This window comes from Nycticebus coucang, chromosome 22 (assembly GCF_027406575.1).
Source record: "Nycticebus coucang isolate mNycCou1 chromosome 22, mNycCou1.pri, whole genome shotgun sequence".
NCBI classification, from domain to species: Eukaryota; Metazoa; Chordata; class Mammalia; order Primates; family Lorisidae; genus Nycticebus; species Nycticebus coucang.
In genome coordinates, this window is record NC_069801.1 from 44876189 (window position 1) to 44895619 (window position 19431).

Below are 19431 nucleotides of genomic sequence, written 5' to 3' on the forward strand. Positions count from 1 at the left end.
GAGAGTGTCAAGCTGAAAAGGAGACAGATACCAGGTGCATCAAGTCCTGCCACTTTTCCTGTAACCTCAAATAATAATAGATTTATTTAGAACCGTCGCAATTTCAGTGCGTATCTTTAAAAGCCATTATGCTCCACTATTGACATGAGTGAAGTTTACCAATTATTTAAAAATTAAACTATTAATTTAAAAATAATTATAGGTGAACATGTCATTATGAGAAATAATACAGAGAGTTCCCATTTACCTTTCACCCAGGTATCACATAGCAGACTACCTTAGACTATCACAAGGAAACTGACACTGACATAATCTACCAAAATCATTTTTTAAAAACTTTTTATTTTGGAATAATTTTAGATTTACTGAACATTTGCAAAATAGCACAGAATATTCAAGAACACCCTTCACCCAGCTTCTCCTAATCATCAATCATTTTAGTATAATCTATTTTTCCATGTTTTTCATCAAATTAATATTCTAAAATTTGACAATTTTCTTAAAGCCAAATATAAATCATTCTTTTTATGAAATTTTCCAAAGCTTCCCATTTCATAAAAACTTATTCTAATAATTTTATTCCAAAACTGAAATCCTTGTTTTGATCATAGGACTACAGCTAAACCTCCAGACTCAGCTTCTAGTATTTGCTTTGCTAAAACTTGAGCAGCAACTCATTAATTCAAAACATGAAATTTATTCCGAATGCATTAGCCTGGCTTTTCTGCCTCACATCTACCATTTCATCTTTACATCAATTTAAATACCAAGGCTTGCTCTTTAAAACGCACTCAGATCTTAGGATAGTTAGATGATTGCACTGTTAAGCTCTGCCTTGCTTACAGTAGATTTGGGAAATCCTTATGTGTTTATTAAGAGCAATTAATTGACAATGTAATAGTATAAATATAATTTAAATTACTATGTTTATTAAGTGCTTTGGGAGAAAGACCTAGACCAAACAGGGATTAAAGTACTTCTAATCTCCATCCATTATTTTAAAAACATTTATTGACGTTTTTGAGCCAGGCACAGTTTGGGGTACTGTCTGACTACTTGGTTATTGTTTGGGTTGTTACATGGTTTGTTTTCTGGTTGCTTTTATTTTGTGTATATTTCCACAATGCTTGTGCAACAGACATAGCAGTATAAATTATATTGAATAAATTCTATGATCCTTTTTTAAACCTGTGAACTTTATTTTGTTGGGAGAGGGAGGGTCTTCTTAAGAGCATTTAGAGCTCTATACGTCTACATGTTTACTAAATCCCAAAACACCCAGACTTGATCATCTCTTCTAATGGAATCACTACTCCTTAAGTTACTAAATCCAGATTTCTGGGTGCCATTCTTGGCTTTTGTATTTTCATTGGTGTCTATAATCAATCCATTAGCCACTTATTAATGCTAGATCCATAGAATACCTTATATCTTTTTCTCTGTATCTATTACTTCTTCAACATAACTACACTGACTTTTCTATCATTTAACAGCTCTAGGTTTAGAGATACAGATTCAAGTAAATAATACAGACAGAAAGGAGATAATGTTGACGTGTAAGTCAGGAGGATGGTTTCCCAAACCTCAGATACAGTGGACGGATAGCAACAGACAAAAAATTCCACTTTCATCAGAATCCTACTCACAAGATGAATCCAAATTATTCCACATAACCACTACTGTTAACCTTACTGACAGTTCCAAAGAAAGTGTTACCTGTCATTTTCTGAATCCAGTAACTGGCCAGGAGAAATGGACAAGCATTGAACTATCAGGTAAGTAGTTGGCAATATATTCTGTCATCAATGGTTAGATGGCTATTACCAAAATTATAAATTTTGAACATACAAAATGTGTAATTGCTATCAAATGTTAACTTACTGTAGTTGAATTGGATTATTATTAAATTTATGAAACCAAAGACAGAATCACGTAAGGCCAGAGGAATATTTAACTATGAAGAACTTTTTAAAAAATAACATTTTATAATTTGTCAGAAATTCCAATTTTCAAAAATTGTACATTTATTAATGCAGTTTACATTAATATTATGACAATAATATCTTGTTACTATGTGATGATGAAAGGAAAACCTCAAAGAATAAAGAAAAATACTAAATAAAAATTACAAAACTATTTATCTCACCTTGACAACAAGCCCTACTCACCAAATATATTACTTCTCACCATTCTAGTTTTTAATCTTCTGATTAACTACATAACTTTAATTTCACTTCCTTAAATGACTCTACTCCCTCCATCTCCCTTTCACTCTTGTCTTTCTACAATTGCAAAACTAACAGTGATGCATATTATTAGCCAAGATGCACAGTTTACATTAGGACTCATTCTTTGTATTATGTATTTTATAGGTTTTGACAAATGTACCATACCATAGATTAACTTCTATTATACAGAAGTTTCCTTGCCCTAAAAGTCCTATTTTCATCTACACCCTTATCTCCTTAAGCCCTAAGCATCTACTGATCTTTTTACTATTTCCATAGTTTTGCCTTTTCTAGAATGTCATACAGTTAGAATCACAGTATGTAGCCTTTTCAGATTGGCTTCTTAAACTTAGCAATAAGTGTCTTGTATTTCTGCATGCCTTCTCATGGCTCGTTGATCTTTTCTTTTAGCCCTGAAAAATATTAAATTGTATGAATGCACCATGGTTTATCTGTTCCCCTATTAAAAGATATCTTGGTTATCTCCAAGTATGGTAACCACAATAATAAAGCTACTACAAACATTACTGTCCAGGTTGTTGTGTAGACGTAAATTTTCAACTCATTAGGATAAACACCAAGGAATATTATTATTATTAGACTGAATTGTAAGATTATGTTTAGGTTTGTAAGAAACTGTTGAACTGTCTTCTCTATAGGATATATTATTTTGTATTACCACCAACAATGAATGAAAGTTCCTGTTTTTCCACATTTTGCCAGCTTTGATTTCCTTTTGAATTCTCTTTGCTTATATTCTATGCAAATTTTATCTGTGGTTACAATTCCAATTACATAAAACATCTTAACATTATATCATTCTGTATTTCAAAGTGAGAACAATTGAACTTCAATCACATATCAAAACTAGTCCTTTATTGTTCCACAGCCCCACAATTTGTTACTGATGTCAGAAATTACAGCTTATATACTGCTTACTCATTAACATAGCGTTATGGTATTTAAATTGTTTTGTCATTTAAATTCTATACACAAAAATGACAGTAGTGTAAGTTAGTGTTTCTGTCATGTATTTACCTTTATCAGAAAACCTTTTTACTTTCATGTGGCTTCATATTGCTGTTTACTGTCCTTTCATTTCAACTTGAAGTATTTCCAAATTCTTAACCTTCTCCTTCATTTTTGAAGGACAATTTCATCATATAAAACATTCTTGATTGCACTTGCTTTTTCTTTCAGCATATTCAATACTTCATCCCATTTTTTTTCTGGCCTGCAAAATTTCTGCTGAGAAATCCACTGATAATCTTAAGGAAGCTCCTTGTATGTGACAATTTGCTTTTTAAAGACTGTCTCTGTCTTTGACTTTGATAATTGACTTTTAGTGTATCTCATTGTGGTTCTCTTTGAATTTATTCTACTTTGAGTTCTTTGAGCGAATGGATCTATGTCTATTTGTTTCCTCAGATTTGGCAAGTTTTCAGCATTTTTTGTTAAATAAGTTCTTTGTTCATTGGTATCTCTTTTCCCCTTCTGAGATTCCCATAATTTGCATATTAGTCTATTTGATAGTGTGCCCCTTCTTTATAAGACCTGTCTTTTTTTGCTGATTATTTTTTCTGCTTGATCAAATCTGCTGTTGAACCTTCTAATAGGTTTTTTTTAGTTCAGTAATATTATTTTTCAGGTCAAGAATTATGCTTGGTTCTTTTGTTTTAGTTGCTATGTATTTGCTAATATTCTCATTTTCTTCATTAATCCTTTTCCTAACTTCATTTAGTTGTTAATATGCATTCCCTTTGAGCTCAATGAATATTTTTAAGGAAGTCATGTAAGATTTTTTGTCAAGCAGCTAATAAATTTGAGTTTCTTTAGGGCTGGTTTCTGGAGTTTTATTTCGTTGGACCATATTTCTATATTTCTTTGTATACCTTGTAATTTTTGTGCAGGGAGTTTTGGAGGAAACAGCTGCCTCTCTCAGCCTTTGCATGATGGGGAAGACCTTTACCACTCACCCTGATTGGAGATTCTAGGACCTCTCAAACCTTCTTTTGCACTCCCTGCCATCTTTCTGTAGAAGTACAGTCCTAAAATGCTGCTAATCTCTATTTTTCGACACTGGTCCCCTCAGAGCTCTGAGTCAGATAAGAGAGACGTCCTTCAGACAGCACCAGACAAGACAGAATGTTGGGCACACAGTTTACTTATTTTTCTGCCTTGAGATAGAATCTCTGGTATGCAGTATTTTCTCCCTTATGCTTCACATTAGGCCACATAGGGGGAGGTGATGACCTGTGTGCCAAATGTCACAAATTTTTCTGCCCAATTTAATAATTATTTCTTTTGTAGATTCTGCCTTCAGTGTTATATACAAAGAGTCAGCACTAAATCAAGTCCTCTAGATGTTCTTTGTTTTCTTTTAAGAATTTTACACTTTTCCTTTTTTCATTTAGGTCTATGAACAAGTTTGAAAAAATTTTGTGAAGAGATTAATGTCTATCTCTAGATTTATTTATTTAAGCCAGTGTGATCAGTTGTTCTACAACCATTTGTTACAAAGATTTTCTTTTCTTTTCCTTTCTTTTCTTTCTTTTTTTCTTTTGTCACCCTTGCGAGAGTGCTGTGGCGTCACAGGTCACAGCAACCTCCAGCTGTTGGGCTTAGGCGATTCTCTTGCCTCAGCCTCCTGAGTAGCTGGGACTATAGGTGCCCGCCACAATGCCTGGCTATTTTTTTGATGCAGTTTGGCCAGGGCCGGGTTCAAACCCACCACCCTTGTATATGGGGCTTGTGTCCTACTCACTGAGCCACAGGCGCTGCCCACAAAGATTTTCTTTTCTTCATGCAATTGCCTTTGCTCTTTTATCAATGGTCAATGATATGTTTGTGTGGGTTTATTTCTGGTCCTTCCATTAACTTACATTAATATATTTATTCTTTCACTACTACTATGCTGCCTGGATCACTGTAACTGCATAGTAAATCTTACAGATGGATAGTGTCAGTCCCCTGACTGTTCTCCTCCTTCAAAATTTTGGTGTCTAGTCTAGTTCTTTTACCTTTCCACATAAACTTTAAAATCAGGTAGTTGATATTTACTTGCTGAGATTTTGATGAAGATTGCATTGAATAGATCCAGTTGACATACTGACAATATTGATTCTTCCCATACATGAACATAGACTATCTCTCAATTTTTTTAGTTCTTATTTGATTTGTTTCATCAGAGTTTTATGTTTTTTTCTCATGTAGCCTTTAACATATTTTGTTAGATTTATATCTAAGTATTTTGATTTTTGGTGCTAAAATAAACAGTATTGCATTTCAAATTTCAAATTCCACTTGTTCATTGCTGATATACATTAAAGTAATAGACTTTTGTGCATATTAGTCTTGTATCTAGAAATGTTCTATATTATTTATTAGTTCAGGAGAGTTTTTTTTCCTACGTAGAAAATCATGTCATTTATGAACAAAGATAGCTGTATATCCTACTTCCTAATCTGCATACCTTTACTTTCCTTTTATTGTATTGTTGCGTTAACTAGGATTTCCAGTACAATGTCAAGAGGACATCCTTGCCTTGTTTATGATCTTAATGAGAAATAGGCTTTCCACTATTAAGTTTGATGCTAGCTATAGATATTATGGTAGATGTAATTTATCAAGATAAAAAAGTCCCCCTTTACTCCTACTTTTCCAGGAGTTTTTATCATAAATGAATGTTGGATTTTGTCAAATATTTTCTTCTGCATATATTTGTATAATTATATAATTTTCTTCTTTAAAAATTAAATTCAAAGGTATTAAGAGAGTACAAGTATTTTTGTTAAATGTGTAGTTTCATAATGTTTTAGTCAGCAGTATAAGTGTGCCCATTACATGAATATTATTTATTGTACCTATTAAGTAGGTTTTTACCCCTTTGTCTTCTTCAGCCTCCTTGATTGGCAATGATTTTTTCATTTTTTCTTTCTCAAATGTGCCCTTCAATTAGTTACAAATTATTAGAGAATTTCTGTGTGTTTGTTAATGGTCTCATGTTTCAACCAAATTTCTGCAAAACACGTTAATTCAAATTCATGCTGTTTATGAATGAGTATAATTCAATGGTATCTATCTATATCTGCATCTATCTATATCTATTTATCACATTTTCTTAATCCACTCATGAATTGATGGGCACTTGGGTTGATTTCACATCTTTGTGATTGTGAACTGTGCTACAATATACATTTGAGGGCTTTTTTCTTTTTTTGGAGACAGAGGCTCAAATTGTCACCCTGGGTAGAGTGCCATAGCATCATAGAAATCCAACTCTTGGGCTCAAGAGATTCTCTTGCCTCAGTTTTTCTATTTTTAGTACAGATAGTGTCTCGCTTTTTGCTCAGGGTGGTCTTGAACTCATGAGCTCAAGTAATCGATCTGCCTTGGCCTCCCAGAGTACTAAGATTATAGGCATGAGCCACCATACCCAGCTGCAGGTGTCTTTTTTTTTTTTTTATTGTTGGGGATTCATTGAGGGTACAATAAGCCAGGTTACACTGATTGCAATTGTTAGGTAAAGTCCCTCTTGCAATCATGGCTTGCCCCCATAAAGTGTGACACACACCAAGGCCCCACCCACCTCCCTCCTTCCCTCTTTCTGTTCCCCCCCATAACCATAATTGCCATTAATTGTCCTCATATCAAAATTGAGTACATAGGATTCATGCTTCTCCATTCTTGTGATGCTTTACTAAGAATAATGTCTTCCACGTCCATCAAGATTAATACGAAGGATGTAAAGTCTCCATTTTTTTTAATGGCTGAATAGTATTCCATGGTATACATATACCACAGCTTGTTAATCCATTCCTGGGTTGGTGGGCATTTAGGCTGTTTCCACATTTTGGCGATTGTAAATTGAGCTGCAATAAACAGTCTAGTACAAGTGTCCTTATGATAAAAGGATTTCTTTCCTTCTGGGTAGATGCCCAGTAATGGGATTGCAGGATCAAATGGGAGGTGTAGCTTGAGTGCTTTGAGGTTGCTCCATACTTCCTTCTAGAAAGGTTGTACTAGTTTGCAGTCCCACCAGCAGTGTAAAAGTGTTCCCTTCTCTCCACATCCATGCCAGCATCTGCAGTTTTGAGATTTTGTGATGTGGGCCATTCTCACTGGGGTTAGATGATATCTCAGGGTTGTTTTGATTTGCATTTCTCTAATATATAGAGATGATGAACATTTTTTCATGTGTTTGTTAGCCATTCGTCTGTCATCTTTAGAGAAAGTTCTATTCATGTCTCTTGCCCATTGATATAAGGGATTGTTGGCTTTTTTCATGTGGATTAATTTGAGTTCTCTATAGATCCTAGTTATCAAGCTCTTGTCTGATTGAAAATATGCAAATATCCTTTCCCATTGTGTAGGTTGTCTCCTTGCTTTGGTTATTGTCTCCTTAGCTGTACAGAAGCTTTTCAGTTTAATGAAGTCCCATTTGTTTATTTTTGTTGTTGTTGCAATTGCCATGGCAGTCTTCTTCATGAAGTCTTTCCCCAGGCCAATATCTTCCAGTGTTTTTCCTATGCTTTCTTGGAGGATTTTTATTGTTTCATGCCTTAAGTTTAAGTCCTTTATACATCTTGAATCAATTTTTGTGAGTGGGGAAAGGTGTGGGTCCAGTTTCAGTCTTTTACATGTAGACATCCAGTTCTCCCAACACCATTTATTGAATAGGGAGTCTTTCCCCCAAGGTATGTTCTTGTTTGGTTTATCAAAGATTAGATGGTTATAAAATGTTAGTTTCATTTCTTGGTTTTCAATTCGATTCCAAGTGTCTATGTCTCTGTTTTTGTGCCAGTACCATGCTGTCTTGAACACTATGGCTTTGTAGTACAGACTAAAATCTGGTATGCTGATGCCCCCAGCTTTATTTTTGTTACAGAGAACTGCCTTAGCTATATGGGTTTTTTTTCCTGTTCCATACAAAACGCAGAATCATTTTTTCCAAATCTTGAAAGTACGATGTTGGTATTTTGATAGGAATGGCATTGAATAGGTAGATTGCTTTGGGAAGTATAGACATTTTAACAATGTTGATTCTTCCCATCCATGAGCATGGTATGTTCTTCCATTTGTTAATATCCTCTGCTATTTCCTTTCTGAGGATTTCATAGTTTTCTTTATAGAGGTCCTTCACATCCTTCGTCAGGTATATTCCTAGGTATTTCATTTTCTTTGAGACTATGGTGAACGGAGTTGTGTCCTTAATTAGCTTCTCATCTTGACTGATCCATTGTGGTGGTCAGTGTGCAGAACAGGTTGAAGTATTTCCTGTAGAGCTGGTCTTGTTGTGGCGAATTTCCTCAATGTTTGTATATCCGTAAATGATTTGATTTCTCCATCAATTTTGAAGCTTAGCTTAGCAGGGTACAGAATTCTGGGCTGGAAATAGTTCTGTTTAAGTAGATTAAAGGTAGATGACCATTGTCTTCTTGCTTGGAAAGTTTCATTAGAGAAGTCTGCGGTCACTCTGATGGATTTGCCCCTGTAGGTCAACTGGCGCTTACTCCTGGCAGCTTGCAGAATCTTTTCTTTTGTCTTGACTTTGGACAGGTTCATCACAATGTGTCTTGAAGAAGCTCGGATAGAGTTGAGGCAACCTGGGGTCTGATATCCCTGTGACAGCAGTGTGTCAGAATCTTTGGTGATATTTGGGAAATTTTCTTTTTTAATATTCTCTAGTATGGCTTCCATTCCTCTGGAGCATTCTTCTTCCCCTTCTGGAGTTCCTATAAGTCGTATGTTGGAACGCTTCATAAAGTCCCATAATTCTGACAGTGAACGTTCTGCTTTCTGTCTCTTCTTTTCTGCCTCTTTTACTATCGGAGTTATCTCAAAAACTTTGTCTTCTACCTCTGAAATTCTTTCTTCTGCATGGTCTAACCTGTTGCTGATACTTTCCATTGCATCTTTAAGTTCCCTGTTTGACTGTTTCATTTCCTTCAGCTCTGCTATATCCTTTTTATATTCTTCATATCGTTCATCTCTGATTTGATTCTGTTTTTGGATTTCCTTTTGGTTATTTTCCACTTTATTAGCAGTTTCCTTCATTGTTTCCATCATTTCTTTCATTGTTTGCAACATGTGTATTCTAAATTCCCTTTCTGTCATTCCTAACATTTCTGTATGGGTGGAATCCTCTGCAGTAGCTACCTCATGGTCCCTTGGCGGGGTTGTTCTGGACTGGTTCTTCATGTTGCCTGGAGTTTTCTGCTGATTCTTCCTCATGGGTGATTTCTTTTATCTGTTTCCTTGCCCTAATTTTCCTTTCACTTCCTCTTGCTCTTTAAGTTCTTGTGCCTGTGGAGGTGCCCAGATGCAAGGAAGCTTTTACTCGGCTGCCATCTTGCTCCGCCTCCCTGCTTTTTTTTTTTTTAATGGATGACCTACCCTAGCCATTCAAATGCCCAAGATGGTGGGTGGGGCCCGGGAACTTCCACGTGAGTATTTTTTATTTTATTTTATTTTTTTTATTAAATCATAACTGTATACAATGATATGATTATGGGGCATCATACACTCACTTCATAAGCCATTTGACACATTTTTATCACAGTGGTTAACATAGCCTTTCCAGCGTTATCTCAGTTACTGTGCCAAAACATTTACATTCTACATTTACCAAGTTTCGCAAATACCCCTGTAATATGCACCACAGGTGTGATCCCTCCGATTCCCCTCCCTCTATCCACCCCCCCTTTCCCACTTCCCCCTATTGTTAAGTTGTAGCTGGGTTATAGTTTTCATGTGAGAGTCCCAAATTAGTTTCATAGTAGGGCTGTGTACATTGGGTATTTTTTCTTCCATTCTTGGGATACTTTACTAAGAAGAATATGTTCCAGCTCCATCCATGTAAACATGAAAGAGGTAAAGTCTCCATCTTTCTTTAAGGCTGCATAGTATTCAATGGTATACATATACCACAATTTATTAATCCATTCGTGGATCGATGGGCACTTGGGCTTTTTCCATGACTTAGCTATTATGAATTGGGCTGCAATAAACATTCTGGTACAAATATCTTTGTTATGTTGTGATTTTTGGTCTTCTGGGTATATGCCCAGCAGAGGGATTACAGGATTGAATGGCAGATCTATTTTTAGATCTCTGAGTGTTCTCCATATATCTTTCCAAAAGGAATGTATTAATTTGCATTCCCACCAGCAGTGCAGAAGTGTTCCCTTTTCTCCGCATCCACGCCAACATCTCTGGTCTTGAGATTTTGTGATATAGGCTAGTCTCATTGGAGTTAGATGATATCTCAAAGTAGTTTTGATTTGCATTTCTCTGATGATTAAAGATGATGAGCATTTTTTCATATGTCTGAAGGCCGTGCGCCTGTCTTCTTCAGAGAAGTTTCTCTTCAAATCCCTTGCCCAGCCTGCGATGGGATCCCTTGTTTTCTTCTTGCTGATGCGTTTGAGTTCTCTGTGGATTCTGGTTATTAAACCTTTGTCAGAGATATACCCTGCAAATATCTTCTCCCATTCTGAGGGCTGTCTGCTTGCTCTGCTTACTGTGTTCTTAGCTGTGCAGAAGCTTTTTAGTTTGATCAAGTCCCAGTAGTGTATTTTTGAAGCTGTTTCAATTGCCCGGGGGGTTCTCCTCATGAAATACTCACCCAGACCAATTTCTTCAAGGGTTTTCCCTGCATTCTCCTCTAGTATTTTTATAGTTTCATGTCTTAAGTTTAAATCTTTAATCCAATGAGAGTCTATCTTAGTTAATGGTGAAAGGTGTGGGTCCAATTTCAGTCTTCTGCAGGTTGCCAGCCAGTTCACCCAGCACCATTTGTTAAATAGGGAATCTTTTCCCCACTGAATGTTTTTAATTGGCTTGTCAAAAATCAAATAGTGGTAAGTAGCTGGATTCATCTCTTGGTTCTCTATTCTGTTCCAGATATCTACTTCTCTGTTTTTGTGCCAATACCATGCTGTTTTGATCACTATCGATTTGTAGTAAAGTCTGAGGTCTGGTAGTGTGATTCCTCCTGTTTTGTTTTTATTTCTGAGTAATGTCTTGGCTATTCGAGGTTTTTTCTGATTCCATATAAAACGAAGTAATGTTTTTTCAAGATCTTTAAAATATGACAGTGGAGCTTTAATAGGGAGTGCGTTGAAATTATATATTGCTTTGGGTAGTATGGACATTTTGATAATGTTGATTCTTCCTAGCCATGAGCATGGTATGTTTTTCCATTTGTTAACATTTTCAGCTATTTCTTTTCTTAGAGTTTCATAGTTCTCTTTATAGAGATCTTTCACGTCTTTTGTTAGGTAAATTCCCAAATATTTCATCTTCTTTGGCACTACTGTGAATGGGATAGAGTCCTTAACTGCTTTTTCAATTTGACTGTTGTTGGTGTATATAAAGGCTACCGATTTATGAATGTTGATTTTGTAACCTGAGACGCTGCTGTATTCCTTGATCACTTCTAGGAGTTTTGTAGTAGAGTCCCTAGTGTTTTCCACATACACAATCATATCATCTGCGAAGAGCGAGAGTTTGATCTCTTCTGACCCTATATGGATACCCTTGATCGCCTTTTCTTCCCTAATGGCGGTGGCTAAAACTTCCATTACAATGTTGAAAAGCAATGGAGACAATGGGCAGCCTTGTCTGGTTCCTGATCTGAGTGGAAATGATTCCAATTTAACTCCATTCAATATGATATTGGCTGTGGGTTTGCTGTAGATAGCCTCTATCAGTTTAAGAAAAGTCCCTTCTAGACCAATTTTCTTGAGTGTTCTGATCATGAAGGGATGCTGGATATTATCAAAAGCTTTTTCTGCATCAATTGAGAGAATCATATGGTCTTTGTTTTTTAATTTGTTTATGTGCTGAATTACATTTATAGATTTACGTATATTGAACCAGCCTTCAGACCCTGGGATAAAACCAACTTGGTCATGATGTATAATTTGTTTGATGTGTTGCTGGATTCTGTTTGTTAGGATCTTGTTGAATATTTTTGCATCTATATTCATTAGTGATATTGGTCTATAATTTTCTTTTCTTGTTGGGTCTTTTCCTGGTTTGGGGATCAGGGTGATGTTTGCTTCATAGAACGTGTTGGGTAGTCTTCCTTCTTTTTCTACATTTTGGAACAGGTTGAGTAATATAGGTACTAATTCCTCTTTAAAGGTTTGGTAGAATTCTGACGTGAAACCATCTGGTCCCGGGCTTTTCTTTTTAGGGAGGTTTTGTATAGTTGATGCTATTTCTGAACTTGATATGGGTCTGTTCAACATTTCCACTTGATTCTGGTTAAGTCTTGGAAGGTGGCGTGCTTCCAAGTATCGGTCTATTTCCTTCAGATTTTCATATTTCTGAGAATAAAGTTTCTTATAATATTCGTTAAGGATTTTTTGGATTTCTGATGAGTCTGTGGTTATTTCGTCTTTGTTGTTTCTGATTGATGATATTAGAGATTTTACTCTTTTTTTCCTGATTAGGTTGGCCAGAGGTTTATCTATTTTATTGACCTTTTCAAAAAACCAGCTTTTTGATTTATTGATCTGTTGTATTATTCTTTTGTTTTCAATTTCATTTAATTCTGCTCTAATTTTGGTTATTTCTTTTCTTCTACTGGGTTTGGGGTTGGAATGTTCTTCCTTTTCCAGTTGCGTGAGATGTCCCATTAAGTTGTTAACTTCCTCTCTTTCCATTCTCTGAGGAAGGCTTGCAGTGCTATAAATTTCCCTCTTAGAACTGCCTTTGCAGTGTCCCATAGGTTCTGATAGTTTGTGTCTTCATTGTCATTTTGTTCCAAAAAATTGGTGATTTCTTTCTTAATCTCATCTCTGACCCAGCTATCATTCAGCATAAGGTTATTTAACTTCCATGTTTTTGTATGGGTATGCAGATTCCTGTTGTTACTCAATTCAAGTTTTATTCCATGATGGTCCGAGAAGATGCATGGAATAATTTCTATTCCTTTAAATTTACTGAGGTTAGACTTGTGACCTAAAATCTGGTCAATTTTGGAGTAAGTTCCGTGGGCTGATGAGAAGTATGTGTATTCAGTTTTGTTGGGATGAAATGTTCTGTAGATGTCTGCTAAATCTAAATATTGGATGGTTAGGTTTAAATCTAAGGTTTCTTTGCTCAGCTTCTTTTTGGAGGATCGATCCAACACTGCCAAGGGAGTGTTGAAATCTCCAACGATTATGGAGCTGGAGGAAATCAAGTTACTCATGTCTGTTAGAGTTTCTCTTATAAATTGAGGTGCATTCTGGTTGGGTGCATAGATATTAATAATTGAGATCTCGTCATATTGAGTATTACCCTTAACAAATATGAAGTGACCATTCTTGTCCTTCCTTACTTTTGATGGTTTAAAGCCTACTGTATCTGCAAATAAAATTGCAACACCTGCTTTTTTCTGATTACCATTTGCCTGAAATATGGATGACCATCCTTTCACCCTGAGTCTATATTTGTCTTTTAAGTTGAGATGTGACTCTTGTATGCAACAAATATCTGGCTTGAGTTTTTGTATCCAGTCAGCTAACCTATGCCTCTTTAGAGGACAGTTTAAGCCATTCACATTGATGGAGAGTATTGATAAGTCTGGTGGAATTTTGGGTATCGAGTTTTTCAAAGGTCCAGTGGACATTTTTAATCCTTTCGCCAGTGTGGAAGTTGGAGTTTGATCCGAAGTTTCTGAGTGAGTTTACTTTTGTGGTATAGGATTGGGTTGGTCATTGTGGAGGATAGGTCTGAGAACATCCTGAAGAGCTGGTTTACTTATGGCAAATTTTTTCAACATATGAATGTCATTGAAGTATTTAATTTCTCCATCATAGATGAAACTCAGTTTAGCTGGATACAAGATCCTGGGTTGAAAGTTTTTTTGCTTTAGGAGATTAAAAGTTGATGACCAGCCTCTTCTTGCTTGAAAAGTTTCAGCAGAGAGATCTGCAGTTATTCTAATATTCTTACCTTTGTACGTTATAGTTTTCTTTCGCCGGGCTGCTTTGAGAATCTTCTCTTTCATGTTAACTTTAGTGAAGCTAATTATGATATGTCTGGGAGATGGCTTATTGGGGTTGAATCGTGCTGGGGTTCTGAAGCTGTCTGCTATCTGAATTTCAGATTCTCTAGGCATGTCTGGAAAATTTTCTTTCATAATTTCATGTAGAAGGGCCTCTGTGCCCTTGGCAGCTACTTCATCAGTCTCCGAAATTCCAATAACCCTTATGTTGTTTTTTTTCGAATTATCTGAGAGCTCTCTGAGTGAGTGATCCGTTTTTGCTCTCCATTTCTCTTCCTCTTTGACAGATTGGGAGCGTTCGAAGACTTTATCTTCAATGTCAGAAATCCTTTCTTCTGCTTGCTCCATTCTGTTACTGAGGGATTCTACTGTATTTTTCATATCTTTGAGGGCTGTAAGTTCTTGTTTCAGTGTGTCTAAGTCTTTGGTGGTTTTGTCTTTAAATTCGTTAAATTCTTGAGACAGTTTTTGAATTTCTCCTCGAATTCCTAATTCCATTTTATTAATCTTGTCTGCAAACCAAATTCTGAATTCGACTTCTGACATCTCAGCCAGTTGTTTATGAATGGGATCTTCAATCACATCTGCCGTATCTTTTCTTGGGGGGGTTGATCTATTCTGGTTATTCATGTTACCAGAGTTTTTCCGCTGATTCCGCCCCATGGTTTACTCCCTTTGGTTTTTCCCCTGGGGTTTTATCGAGGGCCCGTACAATGTTGTGGCCTGAGAAACTGGGGCCCTGTCTGGTGTGGTGGAGCAAAGTGGTTCTGTCTTGTTTTCAGCTGGTTTCTGTTCGATCCTATTGCAACTTCTACTCTGGCTTGAAGTCTCAGCTGTGTGGAAAAATCAGCAATTAAGTCACCCCGCCTGCCCACCTCTGGCCCCAGTTGGAAAAGGAGAATCAAACCTTCCTACAATCGCACACCCAGGGCACCGCCTGAAAAGTCCTCAGTCTATTAGCCCAGTTCAAAAGGTCCGAAACAACTGTCTCAATCGGCTCTTGTCGCGGGTGGAAGAGTTCAAGAGGTCTCTGGGAACTGGATCACAGGGGCCTGGTGACTCCTCTGACACAGCTCACCCCAGTGCAGCGTGGAGTCAGGAGGAGCCACCCAGCAAACAGAGCAGTCTGGGAAGGTTGACGTCTCCTTCCCCACTTTGCCCCTCCGTCGGACCCAGTCACTGGTATCTCTGCAGATGGCTAACCCAGTTGCCTGCAGTGAACAGACACTCCAGATGTTTGCACCTGCCTGAATCGCAAGGAAGTCTGCCAGTCCCCCGCAGACTGCCACTATCTAGCAGGAGGAGATGGGGCCTGACATCTTTGAGTGTTTGATGCAGGTGATGGGAAGGAGGTGTTCACTCAGGCTTAGCTCCGTCCCTGATGGATGCTGCTAACAGAACAGAACAGAACAGACAACTTTGTGAGGTTCTGTCTCTGTTCCTGTCGTCGCCTACAGAAGACGGGCTGTTTTGAGTTCAAACGTCTTTGCTGTTGGAGAATTGCGTCTGAACACCTCTCTGGGTCTGTCCCGCCCTGGAAGCTTCCCGGGTTTGTGAGCCCTGTCGCCGGTGGTCTCCTCTGGTTGCCCAGGGAGACAGGGGGTGTGGCCTCAGAATATCCAGAAGTGAGCGTTCTGCCGTTAAAGAAAAAACGGCTGTTGATCTACCTCCAGGGAACTGCTGCTCTGGTGTGGGCACTCAGGCGACCCTTTTCTCCTCTGTCCCGCGCCCCAGAGTCAGCACTGAGCGGCCGCAGTTTGTGCTGGGTCCACACCCCTTAAGAGATCCCCCAAGAATCAGAACTCTTGGGGGATGGGCCCCCAGACCCCGATTGGGGGGGGGAAGCTAGAGTTTCTTTCAGTTTTACGCAATACTACTGTCTGGGGAGGGCTCCTGCACTGCACCGCAGGGAAGTGCCGCCAAGGCTTGATTTCCCCTCAGCAGAGTGCCCTCTCCTCGCTCACGTATCCCAGAGTCAGCGCTGACCTGACGCAGCTCAGGCACTGTGCACTCCCCTCGAGAAATCACCCAAGGAGCCGAACTCCTGGGGGATAGGCCCTCAGACCCCGAGTGAGAGTAGGGTTTCTCAGCTCTCAGCGGGGAGGCCAGAGTCTGATTCAGTCTTGGGCCCCGTATGCCCGGGGAGGGTTGGTGCACTGCACTGCAGGGAAGTGCCGCGAGGCGTGACTCCCCCTCAGCCGGGTGCCCTCTCCTCACTCGGCGCGCCTCAGAGTCAATGCTGACCAGTCGCAACTCGGGGACTGTCCACTCCCCTTGAGAAATCACCCAAGGTTCCGAAGTCCTGGGGGACAGGCCTCCAGACCTCAGTGGGCGGGAGGGGAGCGCCGGGTATTCAGGGTTGCCGGCAAAGGATTCCCAAAGTTTTATTCAGCCCTATGTCCGGCAGGAGAACGCCATGGCACCCCAGTAGGGGAGGTAGGTCCAGTTTTTAGAAGGTCTCTCCCGTGGAGTGTAGTGGGAGGGCCTTTAATTTCTGCCCACTTGTTCAATTGTGGGGGTCATGAGCCGGTCTCATGGGGGAGGGGGACTCCCGTCCGCTTGGTGGTGGATTTTGTACCTTTTGTTTGCGTCCTTGTGATCACAACTTGCCTCAGCGGTGTTGATGTGCGTTCTTCAGCCTTCTCTCTTGGTGAGGCTCAAGTCCACCAGGATACTTACTAAATTCCTGTCCCTTAACTCTCCTTCTGGACGGGAGCCTTTGTTGAAAGCTGGCTTCAGTCCGCCATCTTGTCTCTCTCCCCACGTGAGTATTTATTCTTCACCACAGCCAAGGTGGGAGGAGGTGTTTGCTGAGCAGGGCTAGCTCAGGATCTATCTTGCCAGGATTTGAGGGGCCACTCCTAGGCTGCTTGGGAAACTATCAGGGAGAGGATGAAGTGATCTCACTGAGTCAGAAAATCTGTCTGTGGGGACAAGTCTGTCTGAGAGTCACAGACTGGCTGTTAAGAGTGAGTTTCACTCTTCTCTTCCCTCTACTGCTCTTGGGTGTACCTCTGGCACCTACCAGCCCAAACCAGCCAAACTACTCAGTATTGGTGCTGTGAGCTGAAAAGTTACCTGCCCAGGATTCAATCATGCTGAGAGCATGACCTTTCTGTGGGACCTCCATGTGTGCACTGTGGCTCACACTGCAATCTCCTCTTAGTTATAACAAGGCAGGTTCCCTTGTCTTCCAAGATTAGTTCACAAATCTTCCCTTTATACCATTGAGCAACACAACTGAATCCTTTAAGTATGTACAGGGTCAGACCTGTAGGCCGGTACCTGGATCACACAAAATTAATCCCTGACCTTACCAAGGAGAAGTATACCAGCTCCAAGTTGTCTACAATGGGATGTTTAAGCATGTTTGATATCTGTCTGCTGTAGGGTGTGTCCTGCTCAATGAAGCAGCCTTGTGAACAGCACTGGGTAGGACCAATGTGCAGGGAACTCATAGTCTGAGTACCACTTAGTCTGCTGCAGGTTTTTAAGCAGAAAGATTTGAGCCCCAGTCCCTGTGGAAACCTTAGTTTGGTGTATGCACCAAAATAGGGGAAAGCAGCCCCTCATGAGAGCCCTGGATCAATCGTTTCTCTTTGTAGCTGTGGGTGTAAAGGGGCAGGGAATTAAAAAAAAAAAAAGATCTGAATGGAGAAATATTGGCACTCTGGTTATCACTTTACCTCTCTCCAGAAGGCAACCCACACAGAATGTCCAGGCTTTGGGGTCACAGATTCCCCAGGATCCACCGGCACCTGTGGTTCTTGGAGTCTAGACCAGATTGGGAAATGTTTGTTGATTTCCAACAAGATGGAAATTGAGTGGCTGAAGTTCTCTGGAGAGGAAAAAGTCACCCAGTGGATGGAGAAGCAATATAACACCTGCAGTCTTGACTGGGGTCTGTGGCAACAGGAAACAACCCCAGGGAGGTTGGCAGCCTGGTGCTTTGTTCTCAAGAAGCTGTCAGTGCACTGGCAGCAGATGCTTTGGAGCTTGAGACAGAGGAAAAGGCTCTTCAATAGCCCAGGAGCCTGCTGATTGACACAGATAGGAGGGAAGGGAAACAAAGCCTCTCCACCTTCCCTTTTCATTGGACTCTAATAGTCTTATGGGTTGATCTCTATTGGTATCTTATTCCTTCTTGTTCTGCTCTGCAACTTCTTCTCCTGTAATCTGGTAGGTTCTTGCACATTTCCCTCATGAGGGAATTGCACATTACTCCCAATATATGTTATTTTTTTCTATTTCATCTAAAACTTTTTCTTCTGTCTGAGAAAATCTGGCAGCTGACATCTCTGGTCAGCCAACTAGACTCTTTCTCTTATTTTATTTTATATTCATAATATTTGAAATTCAGATCTACTATATCCCAATTGTGTGACAAAGACTTCGGTTCTTTTATTGGTGTTCACTATCATCACCAAAGCCATATTCATATTTACCATATTCATCAGGAAAAATCAAGGAATGAGTTACTTGTATGAAGACAGATTTTCCCTGATATCAAGGAACAGTTTTAAGAGCCTGTGTTGTCAAGTAATAGAATATTCTATCTCAGAGTTAATAAACTGGGTCATTAAAAATGACATTGGGATAGGAGGTCTCATGAATCCTGGCCACGATACAACTGTTTCTCTTTATGAGGTTCCTAAGGGAAGTATATGCACAAGTGCCACTTTATGTTATCTTTTGTAGACAGATTTTCAGAATCATGCTTTTATTGAAAAAAAGAAGCAAAAAATATCATCCCTTATTGGTGGGGATCATCAAGCCACATAGATGAAACAAAAAGGGAGTAAGAGTCACATGGATTCACTGACATTTTAAAGGATGGTAACTCTGCTCTACACAGAATAAAAGCAAATCCAAATCTTTGGGCAAAACTATATTAATATCGTTTCTTCTTGCAGAAAAATAAACGTTTCTTTGATAATGCCTATTTTAGAATCCTAAATGCACCTTAGTGAAAGGGTTCATAGAAACACTTGATGAGAATTCTATGCATGATATGGACAACTGAGGATATATTCTTCTCTGGAATTCTGGCATTGCAAGTCTTTGCTCTTTATATATAAGTATCTACATACACACACACACACACACACACACACACATATCTTGCATTTAGTGATTTTATATCATGGAAGTTGTAAAGCCATACAGCAGTCTGCTGTATAAATATACTATATTTTATTTTAC

The 19431-nt window shown here is 38.8% G+C and overlaps 1 protein-coding gene across 3 annotated transcripts in view; it reads left to right on the forward strand.

The window, feature by feature from the left end:
- Positions 1–19431, forward strand: part of LOC128575205 (putative selection and upkeep of intraepithelial T-cells protein 1 homolog) — a 48344-nt gene that overhangs the window by 9777 nt on the left and 19136 nt on the right. For all 3 annotated transcript variants that reach the window (XM_053576671.1, XM_053576672.1, XM_053576674.1), the window contains exon 4: positions 1494–1775. In XM_053576671.1, coding sequence (XP_053432646.1) covers positions 1494–1775 — 282 coding nt within the window. The remainder of the gene's footprint in view (positions 1–1493; positions 1776–19431) is intronic.